Source organism: Sardina pilchardus, chromosome 19, assembly GCF_963854185.1.
Source record: "Sardina pilchardus chromosome 19, fSarPil1.1, whole genome shotgun sequence".
Classification (NCBI taxonomy): domain Eukaryota; kingdom Metazoa; phylum Chordata; class Actinopteri; order Clupeiformes; family Clupeidae; genus Sardina; species Sardina pilchardus.
Window position 1 is genome coordinate 16,036,916 of NC_085012.1, and position 12,500 is coordinate 16,049,415.

The 12,500-nt window shown below is 48.3% G+C and overlaps 1 protein-coding gene across 1 annotated transcript in view; it reads right to left on the minus strand.

Moving 5' to 3' along the window:
• cnksr2a (connector enhancer of kinase suppressor of Ras 2a) overlaps positions 1–12,500 on the minus strand; it is a 94,998-nt gene that overhangs the window by 1,048 nt on the left and 81,450 nt on the right. Inside the window, 4 exon segments of the mRNA XM_062521946.1 lie at positions 734–930; positions 4,302–4,369; positions 7,250–7,261; positions 7,964–8,490. Coding sequence (XP_062377930.1) covers positions 734–930; positions 4,302–4,369; positions 7,250–7,261; positions 7,964–8,490 — 804 coding nt within the window.

Sequence of the window (12,500 nt, forward strand, 5' to 3'; positions counted from 1 at the left end):
AGAGTAGGAATCCACACATACACAGGTACAAACACTCAAACACATAATATGCGCGCACGCACACACACACACACACACACACACACACACACACACACACACACACACACACACAGATAAAGAGTCTAATACCATACAGTGATGTATTCTATTGCAAGTGCAAGCATCTGAACACAGTACAGTGAACAGTATTCAGAAGCCACAGGCATATCTCCAGTAGAACACACACACACACACACACACACACACACACACACACACACAGACACACACACACACATACACACACACACACTTAGACAGCACTGAGGGAATAATTCAAGGACACTCGACAGACACTGACTTCAACAGTCTGTCTTTGTAGACAGTTTAAAAGAAAAGTGTTTAGAAGAGCTGGAGAACTAGTTCGCTGTTTGGATTTTGGACAGAGAAACTGTAAATCCAATTGCCTTTGCGGACAGGGCTATCCGTCTGAAAGACAGACAGAGAGACAGACTGTGGGACTAATTCACTATTTAACTTTTGGACTGCCACAGAGAGACTGTCAGTCCAATTATCTTTGCAGACAGACGGATCAATCTGAAAGACAGACAGACAGACAGACAGACTACGGGACTTATTCACTGTTGGACAGTCAGAAGACAGACCGTCCATCTGCCGGTCTCTTCAGACACGCTGACCTCGGCCGTCGCTACGGCTGGACGGTCGGCCAGGAGTCGGGCGGGTGCCCTACCTTGAGCGTGCTCTGCAGGATCCGCAGCCGGTGCAGCTTCTCGTTGAGCAGCGGGTCGTTGCAGCGCCGGACGAACGAGCGCTTGTAGTCCAGCCGCGTGGAGAGGCGCGGGTCGCCCAGCGGGGACAGGCTGGCCCGCTCCAGCGCCCGGTACAGATCGCCCAGGGAGTCGGCGTGCCGGTGCTCCAGCGGTTCACCTGAAGGGGGCGCCACAACAACAGAAGGGGGGGAGTCAAGTCAAGGTGCAGTTACTGTCACAGGCTCCGCGCTCTCTACTGCAGAACACAAGCTCACACACAATACTGTAGAACACCCTTCTGAGCTCTGTGGTGTCTTAAGAGTGGAAGCACTTTAGGGTCGATTGTGAATCCTTTGAAGTACCGCTGGCATTAAAGTTTCAGTTCCGAGACATTATGTTCAGCTTTGAAGAGACATGTTTTGCTGAGGAAGGAATCTTTTGGGTGATTTGTGCAGACGGGGCTTCTCGAGTGAAACTCAAGAAAGTTTTCCGTTTTTTAAAAACAGAACCGCGTTCGCTTGTGGATATGGTTATTCAGCCGGTCATTTATATGGGCCAGTCGGATGCCGGACGCCCGATGGTGGGCCTGCTGGTTTGAGCCTGACGGAAAGTTACCCACTATCACACGAGACAGATGGCGCTTCTCTCCCTCTCTGGGTCGCGAGGCGAGCTGTCCTTAAAGAGGAACTATGCAGGATTGGCGATTTCATCTCTGGTTTCGGTTTCGTTTTTCGTTTTCGCTCGTTTTATGCTTGCATTTTCTCTGCAGAGCTTCCCCGACAGCTTTAGCATGTATATTTATACATGTATAGGCTATATTTAAATATATAAATTGCAAGCGTGGTTCTTCGTCTCAGACTTCCAGATGTAAACAAGGAGCGATCATCTCCTGTAGAAAGTTGCATAGGGTCTTTAATTCAGCCTTAAACTCAATGCCATCAAAAGCGGCAGAACGAGGGGAACGGAGGGTGAGGTCACTCAGAAACGGCTTGCCTGCCCCCAGCTCCCCAACTAGGTCCAGCTCCTCTCACTCCCCCCTCGGTGACCCCAAACAGTCACATCAACTGACAGCGTGGACTCTTAATATGCACATGCATCTCAATCCATCTGAGCAGCGCAACTGAACGCAGAGATGGACACCTCCTGTCAGAGTCTCAAAGGCCTCTGACCCTAATCTGTCTGGGTGTCTAAGGAGAACAGATAACCCTTCTTTCTACTATGATTTATTTTGGATAATGGCATCCCAAAACTAAATACAATCAATCATATGAACTTAATACTATTGATTGAGGAAGGGAGCTTTGGTTGGAGACTGGTCAACTGCCAGGGTGTCGGTTTGAGGGAAAATAACTACAATTTCACAATATTCTGTCATCATAAGATAAAAAAAAAGAATGACAATAACCAGCGTCCACTGCTGCTGTCCAGTTGCTGCGCTCAGAGACGTCAGTGATTGAGACGGAGCCGTGCAGCTGTGTGCGGCAGGTCTGCCACCCAGCCTGCCGTTCCCATGACGATAGCAGCCCGACTGGGCCGGCGCAAAATCAGATGTGTCACAGAGTGCAGCGTGACAGCCTGTGAGGGCGCGTCAGTCCAGTGCGGTCACTGTGGGGTCCTAAACGGCGTACGGGGGAACGGAACCCCACCTTTGACAACAATACACCTGTCTGTCTGTCTCTCTCTCTCTCTCCACCTCTCTCTTTGTCTCTATCCTTCTCTCTCTATGTCTGTCTCTCTCCCTCTCTTTCTCTTCTCTCTTTATCTCTCCCTCACTCTTTCTCTTCTCTCTATCTTTGTCTTTGTCTCTCTCCTTCGCTGTCTCTCTCTATCTCTCTCTGTCTCTTTCCCTCTCTCTCTCTCTCTCTCTCTCCCTCCCTCTCTCTGCAGTGTCTGAACACTGGCTGCTATCTCTCTCTGCTATGCAGTGGTGTAGTAATTCTGGTCCTGTCTGTGTGCGACTGCATCGGCGGACGCAGAGGAGGAGGGCAATGTTCTTTTCACGCCTCCAGAGTCGGCACGGTCACGATCACACACCCACACACACCTGCAGAGATGTGCAGAGCCCTCCGTATGCCAAGACACACACAACACACACACGCCAAAGAAACACGGCCACCTAACAGAAATCAATATATCCAACCCCCCCCAAAACGTAGCCCCGAAATCCGAACAGAGACATCCCGAATTTGGCAGCGGCGTTCCTCACAGCCTGCCGCTGTCTCCCGGCCCAAATTGGGAATTAAGGCTGGGAAGTGATTTCCATGCTGAGCAGCCACCATTGTCTCACCCTGGCCTGAGACTGCTGGAAGCAGTGCAACCGGGCTTGTGTTTGGGCAGAGCAGCTCGCTGGTCCACAGCCAGGGTGTGTCGACAAACTCACTCAAGGGTGTGTGTGTGTGTCACTCTGTGTGTGTGTGTGTGTGTGTGTGTGTGTGTGTGTGTGTGTGTGTGTGTGTGTGAGACTCTGTGTGTGACTGTGTGACTGTGTGTGTGTGTGTGTGTGTGTGTGTGTGTGTGTGTGTGTGTGTGTGTGTGTGTGTGTGTGTGTGTGTCTTTCCTTAGGAACCTGATTAACTGGAGTTTATTGTGTTTGAGAAGCGGAGGTTTCCTCTACCCCAGGCTATATGGGGGGGAGTGGGTATCTCATTTGATGTGTTATAAAAACCTTCCACAAGAGGGCAGTAGAGGCATTGCAGGCTCATGTCCACAGCTGACAGCATAGAAATCTGGCCTCTTCCACTCTTCCTCTAGTGCCATTGCAATGCCAACGTTCTCATCTCACTTCCAGGTCTAGTGTTCAGCTTGTAAAAGAAGATGAAATGCTCATCTGCTTCCTACTGTTTTTTTTTTTTTGTCTCATTTAACAAGGTTCTTATTCCAGCAAAATCTGCGCTTTAGTCTTTTAAATAATTGATGTGAGAGCCATGAACATTCAGCCATAAATCATATTGCCTAAAAATGTCAGAAATGAACATCTATTATCTTATTACACAGTGAACTAATTATGTCATTAAAAAAATCTGACCCTACAATGGCTCAATCGTATCAGCTCGCAATTTCTGATATGACCATAAGATATTAATAAAAAGTACCCCCACTTATTTTAATTAAGACTGCAATCTTATTAAGGCTTAAGCCAAGGGGATTCATTTCTGAAGCAGCACCCTGCTCAATATTACAGCATCTCCTCTATTTTACTTTGACAGGTTGTTAAATTGTTTTGTGTGGGTTCAGCTCTGTGCTGCACTGCAGTGGGAGAACAGAGAGGCCGCCTCTCACGTCGGACTTTAATCAGATGTTTCTCGGGCTGCGGTGAGTGTGTCTTAATGGCCCACACATCGGTCTCTGACACTGACATTTGCCTGGTGATGTTGCAGGAACCATTAAATCAGCACTGCTCTCTTTTTCTTTTTTTCTCTTCTCCCTCTCTCTCTCTCTCTCTCTCTGTCTTTCTGTCTTCTCCCTCTCTCTGTCCCCTAACATTTCCTTTCTAAGCTCTCTCTCTCTCTCTACTCTCTCTGTCTTTCTCCTTCTTCTCCCTCTCTCTACTCTCTCTCTCCCCAAACATTTCCTTTCTTCCCTCACTCTCCTCGTCTTTCTCCATCTGCTACATCTCTCTCTATTCTCTTTCTCCTTTCTTCTCCTTCTCTCTCTCTCTGTCTCTCTCTATCTTCTCTCTCTCTCTTGCTTTTTCCTCTCTCCATCTCTGTACTTCTCTGTTTCCCTCTATCCTTCCTCTCTGTAGTCTCTCTCTTTCTTCTTCTCCCCTCACCCTGCCTCTCTCGCCCCCTTTCTCTCTGGCCTTTCTCTATCCTCCCGCTAACTCTCTTTCTCTCCTCTCTCTCCTTCTGTCCCTATTTCTCTCTCTCTCTCTCTCCCCCTCCCTCTCTCTCTCTCCGTGGTTCTCCTCCTCTAGGGACACGTGTGGCTTAGAATCACAATCGATTGTCTCTGACACTCTCCATCCCTCAGCCAGCGCGCCAGCGAACAGAGCAGAGCAGAGCCGGGCTCGAGAAACAGAGTTACAGAGACTGGGAGATGACTAACATCCGCCCCCACAACAACACGCACACCGAGAGAGAGAGAGAGAGAGAGAGAGAGAGAGAGAGAGAGAGAGAGAGAGAGAGAGAGAGAGAGAGAGAGAGAGAGAGAGAGAGAGAGAAAGGGAGGGGGAGAGAGAGAGGGATGGAGAGAGAGAGAGATAAGAGAAAGCAAGAAATATCCTAAAACACCTCCACCAACTTTAAATATAGACGAGCACACGGTCGGGGAGGGGAGAATGATTTAGCTGAGCCGTGTGGGAGCGAGAGGAAGAAAAAAAAATTATAAACATACGAGCAAGAAACAAAAACAAGCGACAGAAATGAAGGAGAGAAAACAGTCCCCGACAGCGGCAGCCGAGGCAGCTGGGTAATAGAGACGAGCTGAGTGGACAGGGCTTTGGTGAGTTCTCACAGCGTGTCAGGTTTTGGGGGGGTGGGAAGGGGGGTGTCCCTGTCTCCTGGATTTCACTCGTCTCTCCACCGTCACGGCCCTTAGTCTGGGATCAGTGGAGGAGATGGCAGTGACGGAATGCAGAGAAAGAGAGAGAGAAAGAGAGAGAGAGATAGAAGGAGAGAGGGAGCTTAGGGGAAGATTCTCTGGAAGATTCTCTGGCTCTTTGGCCAATCTCCCGCAGTGGAATCTAGCAGAAAGTTATGATGAGAAGTTCTAAGGAACTTCTGAAGGTTCTGAAGGAGCCTCTGTGCTGTGTTGTCCATAGGGGTTCAAGCACCTTTTTTTCTATTTAGTGTGGAGTAGAAAATGGAAATCACAGATAGAGAGAGTAGGAAAGACAGAGAGAGAGGGAAAATGAAAGAGAGAAAAAGAGAAAGAGACAGAGAGAGACAGGAGGAGGAAAGAGAGAGAGATAGAGAGAGAGAGATGGAACAAAGGAACAAACGCATACACATTTGGTAAAGCATAATGATTTTGTTGATACAGAAATATGCATATAGAGGGTGTGAGATAGCCAGAGTGGCGGAGATGGAGAGTTAGAGGCAGAGAGAGGCAACAGAGACCGAGAGAAGCGACTGCAGTGAAGAGAGAAAAGAGAGAGAGATGGGAGGTAAGCACGAGGGAGACGGGCCATATCAGATGGAGAGCGAGAAAGGATGAGGCTTCAGAGGGAATAAACATGATAAGGGAGTGAATAAGAGAGAGGGAGGGAGAGAGAGAGAGGGAGAGAGAGAGTGAGAGAGGAAGAGAGAGAGAGTAGAGGAGATAAGAGAGGGGGAGGGTCACTGAATAATTTAAAATTAAATCTGTCATTAGGTAAATGAGGATCGTCGCCCCACAATTCTTAGACCGAACAAGCAAAAATTAAGTTCTTTACAGAATGACTGCCTTTAGCAAGAATCTTGGAGTGGATCCCGGTACATAGTACATCTAAATGGACCGGACTGAAATTCTTCAAAACGTTTTAACGATAACAGTTGTCCTACATTAAAAGCTAAATTTTACTGTGTAATATCTAGAAGGCTGCTCTGCTCCAATAGGCTGACAGAGTTACACATATGAATGGAGACCTATTCATATTTCATTTAGCTGAGAGTGCCCCAACACTTTCTAATGCATGTATGCATATGTACTGAAACGCATATGAATGTGCAGGACACACAGTGCATGTCATTCTACCATACATTTGGTTGCTTTGGTAACACCATACTAGAGGAACAAAAGACTTGCTGTGTGTGTGAAGTGAGTGAACAAAGTTTCAGCAGAGTTGCAAGTCCTGGAAAAATGCCCACTTTGTGCACTTCTCACTCACTCGCCGGACTAAATCCGAGGTACTCCAAAACAAGAGCAGACGCCAGGCAATTAAAGACTTGACTGTGTCCTACTTACACCGTTTCTTAATGAGCAAAGTTCTAAAAGCTTTATTAAATTGTAGTTGTGCGCTTTATTGTTTTGCAGGAGCAGACGAGATGGGGGGGGGGGGGGTGAAATTGCTTTTTGATTACAATGGCTGAACACAGGACTGAACAGCCAGCGAGGCCTATGGCACCTCAATATTACACACGCACACGCACACGCACACACACACACACACACACACACACACACACACACACACACACACACACACACACACACACACGGATGGAACAAGAGAGAGAGAGAAAGAGAGAGATGGAGCAAGGGAGAGAGAGAAAGAGAAAGAGGGAGAAATAGAGAGGGAGAGATGGATAGAGAGAGAAGGAAAAAGAGAGAGAGATGGAGAAAGAGGGAGTGAGAGAGAAACATAGAGAAAGGGAGAGAGAGAGGGAGAAATAGAGAGAGGGAAGAAATGGATAGGGAGAGAGAGAGAGAGATAGAGAAAGAGAATGAAAGAGAAAAGGGCAGTGGAGAGCACACAAGACTGTAACATGGCTATCTCTGGCCCTGGTCATTATCTTAGGCCCGATCTGAGTCATGGCGAGTGCGCGTTGGGGAGAGATGATTGAGCTGCCTGTGACGGAGGCACAACACTTTGTGAAGGTGTGTCTACAGCGTCTGGGCCATAAACACCAAAAACTGCTGTTCTAATTTTGTACCGCCGAGGAGGGCTTCATGTTTGTAGTGCTAATGTTGACGTCGACAGGCAATCTTTTTCAAGCGTCTCAGGACTGACACGGTCTGTCTGTGAGAACAATTGTTTGTGAGGAGCACTAGAAATGCCTGATGTTATTCATGATCTAAATTTGCAACTGTTTGTTCTGATACTTGAGCATTGCTAGCTGAGCTTGTGCAAATGTTAATGCAACAACTGCAGCAAGGTGAGCTATTAAGTTTGCTAGCAAATAAAGTACGCAAAGTCAAAGTATGCATGACAATGCATAAGAGATACAGAAATGTTTATGTTACTTTCATGCATCTTCCTTCTTCTCAGTAGCAATGTAGGTGTCAGGTTTTTTGCTATTGATGCCTAAAAATGCCTAAAAAATGAAGAGATGCACAACAATGAAAGACAAAAGTGAGGGCAGAAAAACAGCCAGCGACAAAGAATTACAGCTGTGGACACAGGCCTGTTACTATACATAACTACATAGGAAATGGGGATTCCAAATGGGGATTTTATCATTTCATACTGAGAGGAGAAGTCAGTAAGTGCAGTATAGCGGTCAGTCTGAGGGGTCAGCGGTTACTCACCGTTGGGGTTGTCCAGGCAACGGGCGAGCTCGCGGCGCTGCGGGTCGCGCTGCTCCATGCTGGCGGACGGCGTGAGGAGCGCGTGGAGGCCGCTGTCCCTCGGCAGCGTGAAGCTCCGCGGCTTCCCCCCCGCCGCCAGGCCCGGGTCGGGCAGCAGCAGCATCCGGTCGAAGCCCAGGGCTCCTCCGGCGCCGCCGCCACCGGAGCCCTCGCCCCCCGGCGCCGGCCCGTAGTGGTCCGCCATCAGGCTCCTCTGGGCGGGCAGCGTGGACTGGCGGCGGGCCTCGGCCGGGGAGAGCCCCCCGCCGCCCGGCTCGCAGAAGACCGAGTCCTCCAGCGGCAGCGTCTGCAGGTAGTGCAGGCCCGAGCTGGTCAGCGGCGTCTCGATCAGGTCCTGCCACGAGCGCCGCTGGCTGGCCGACTTGCGCGCCGGCGAGCCGCCGCCGCTGCTGCTGCCGCCCCCTTGTGGCTCGCTGCGGTACTCCTCGTGGGACGAGCGCGACTGCGACGTCTCGGTGGAGGACAGGCGGCCGTGCTTGGGCTCCAGGTAGGGACTGGCACAGGTCATCTGGCGAGACGGACACAGAGAGGACGGGTCAGGTACGAGAAGGACACAGATGGACACACACCTCACAGCGCTGTGCGCATACTGCATTTGACTATACACAGCACAACGTACACACACAATTCTCACTGACAGTCACACAGAGTAACAACAACAAATCAGAATTGCATCTCTTCTATCCCATTCCGCTCTACTCTACTGCATTCTATTCTATTATTTTCTTTTCTTTTCTATGCAATCTATTTTTCAGTCCATTGTGTATAAAACGTGGATGGATGATGGGACTGCTAAGCTGTGTGTGTGTGTTTGTGTGTGTGTGTGTGTGTGTATGTGTGTGTGAGAGAGAGAGAGAGACAGAGAGAGAAAGTGAGGGGGGGTTGTGTAAGCAGATGTGTGTCTGTGATGTACATTATCTCTGCCAGGACTGCCATGACCCCCGTGGGTCATCCCCTTAACCCTCTCCCTGCCAGATGCCCTGCGTGGCACATCTGGGAGCCTGTGCTGTGTGTGCCGAGTGTGCTGTGACATTAGTGTGCATGTGGGTTATCTGAGGCTGTGTGTGTGTGTGTGTGTGTGTGTGTGTGTGTGTGTGTGTGTGTGTGTGTGTGTGTGTGTGTGTGTGTGTGTGTGTGTGTGTGTGTGTGTGTGTGTGTGTGTGTGTGTGTGTGTGTGTGTGTGTGTTTGTTGTGCAGTGACATTAGTGTGAATGTGGGTTATCTGAGCCTATGTGTGTGTGTGTGTGTGTGTGTGTGTGTGTGTGTGTGTGTGTGTGTGTGTGTGTGTGTGTGTGTGTGTGTGTTGTCCTGTGACATTAGTGTGTGTGTGGGTTATCTGAGGTCAAACACTGGACTACGTCCATCTCACTCTCCCTCTCTGAGTCCATAGAGATCTGCCCCCCACGGGGCACATGTAGGACTCTCTAAAGACTCACTCCCTCTCCCTCTTCCTCTCTCTCTCTCTTCCTCTCTCTCTCCCTCTCTCTCTCCCTCTCTCTCTCATCCTCCCTGTAATCTTCAGACCAAGGGAATAAATGCACATGGCTTGGAGAACAAGCAGCTGGCAATGTCACCCTCTTGCCTTTCTTCTTCTTTTAGGCTTTTTGTGTGTGTGTGTGTGTGTGTGTGTGTGTGTGTGTGTGTGTGTGTGTGTGAGTGTGTGTGTGTGTGTGTGTGTGTTTGTAATGGCTGTGTGTATGGCTGTGAGTCAGTGTGTTTGTGTGTGTGTGTGTGTGTGTGTGTGTGCCTGTGTGCGCGTGTGTGTGTGTCTGCGTGTGTGTGTGCCTGTGCGTGTGGGAGAGAAGTCCAGTGTGTGGTAACAGCCTGCCAGAAATAAAAGTCACTGGAAAGCACAGCCGCTCTCATCCTCATGCACGTGTCTGTGTTCCGCTGCTCCTTTCAAAAGAACCCACGACCTTTACATGACCTCAGAACCACCACGGCAACCAAGACACTCCTTCTGATGACAACAGGGATCACTAGTCCCTTATGTAAGACTTAAGCACTGCTTATCTTAAATACAATGTCTCTATTTTATTTATTATAAAATCTCTAATATTTCCTAAAGGTTCTCTGTATTTTAACTGTTTTTAAAAGCTTTCTTGGACAAATGAACAACAGTGACTCTACTGGCCAAACACAGAAACCCAGAGTACTCGTTAAGTCACAGCACATCCAGGATGTGACCTCCACTGAAAAAGTGCTTCTGTAAACTCTTGTGCTGTCCTGTCACGTGCCAGGAGACCCAGGAGGCCTGTGTGTGTGTGTGTGTGTGTGTGTGTGTGTGTGTGTGTGTGTGTGTGTGTGTGTGTATGTCTGTGTGATGCATGTGTCTGTGTATGTGATGTGTGTGTCTGTGTGTCTTCTGCCCCTTTAACCCTGTCCCTGGCAGAGGCCCTGCGTGGCACATCTGGGAGGCTGTGCTGTGTATGCTGTGACATTAGTGTGCATGTGGGTGTGGGTGTGTGTGTATGTGTGTGTGTCTGTCTGTCTGTACGATGTGTGTGTGTGTGTGTGTGTGTGTGTGTGTGTGTGTGTGTGTGTGTGTGTGTGTGTATCTGTTTGACGCAAGTGAGGTTGAGTGACGTTAGGCTGTGCTGAGCTTCTCGTGAGTCTGTGTGTGTCTGTGTGTGTGCGCGTGTGATGTGTGCATTTGTGTCTGTCTATGTCTGTGTGATGTGAGCGAGGTTAAGCGAGGTTAGGCTGAGCTTCTTGTGAGTCTGGCTCGAGGGCTGTGGCAGGAGATGGTCACAAAAAAAGAAACAAGGAAAGAAAAATAGTCAGGCAACCTCCAAACTAGTCGATCGCGGTCGCCCAGTTCATTGCACAGTGAATCCCAGTCAATTGTGAGAAAATATTGTGTACACTAGAATTTCCAACATTCCCTAAATAAATTGGCATGAATTGGACATGAAAGGCTACAATTTAAATCTACAGCAAAGGTGCATAATGTTTGTCTCTCTTTTTCTCCCCCTATTCACTTCAGTCCAGAGAGTCCCAGTTGTCTAATATTTAACATAAAAAGTGACTCAATCTCTAATTTTTGAACCAGCCGCGTCCCACGCTTGTGTTGGTCTCAGAAATGGTAGTAAAATGCCATCACATCTTGCAAAAGCCTCTTGTTCACACAATATATTACTTTCACATCCTTACAACAGCCTACCGATAAGTTGCATAGCTTTGACACATACAACAAGCACAAGTTTAACTCGAGGTGCCAATTCCACTTTACAGTACACTTAATGAAGAAACCTTCACACATACAATAACAACTTGCGTTATTTGTACTATTAAGCCTATATCGGAATGGGCGTCTGCAGTGCTATGGTTTCATTAGCCTGGAATTACAACAAGTACTTTACCTCTTCAGAAAGGGACAGCCTATTGAGCTGAAGAGTGACAACAGGGTTAAAGAGCACCCCTGCGCAGCATTCTTATCCATAAGCTCTTGGATGTGCATTAAAACGTATCCTTCAGCAGGCTAGATCAGTCACTTTCCAAAGCGACGGTGCTCAAAACTACTGCATGCAACACAACAGTGTTCAGAGCAGGATGAGGCCAACCTCGTCACACTTTGAGCTGAGTCATAGGCCTACCATTCAAGTAGCCAACAGATTGATGGCAATGATAATAACGGCCTAGTAATACTACTATTACTGCTAATAACACAATAATAAAAATGATAAATATTAACAAATATCATTGCTTGGAACTTTAAATGGGGTCCAATCATTTTTAGATCATGGGGATACTACAGTCGGTGTTTGAGCATTGAAATTATAGAGTTGTGGAAAGCCTGAGGAAGAATTGAAAGCACAGAATGTATGCACCGATATACTGTATGTACAGTAGGTAACGCTAATGATTAAGCTTTCTATTCGGATTGGTAGATCTTAGGACACTGGCATCTTTAAGTAGATCTCGGGTCAAAGGAGGCTGGGCAGTCCTGCTTCAGAGGGATGATATGATGAGTCATGGTGGCCCTGTTCTTCCCCTGAGCCACATACAGTACACAGGAGCATGGCCATACCAGGCTGGACAATGCACACAGAGTTGGTCTAAAGTAGGGTTCAGACCAAAGATTCCCCACGAGACCAGACGAGACGTGCCGTGCCGTGCCGCGACTTTCTAAAACCTTGCGACTGCGACTCAACATGTTTAATGCTCTGCGACGGCTTGCGACGGCTAGCAACTACGTGCAACTTCTAATTCACACCGCTGCAACTCAGTCTCTTCGCGTCGGGAATCTTTGGTGTGAATTGGGCTTAACACACAAACTTTCACTCAGCTTAGCCCAGCATTAACATTGTATACTGCATTCAGTCTAACACACACACTCACACACACACAAACATTAAACGTATAAAACTGCTGCTGTGGCACACCAACAAACACACAAACAGTGCGGCTTGATATCGACATTCAGTGCAGAGATGACACGTGATGGTGATGACAAAAGAGAGAGCAGGGAAGAGAGAACAAAAGAGAGAAGAGAACAGAACAGAGTCATCGTGAACC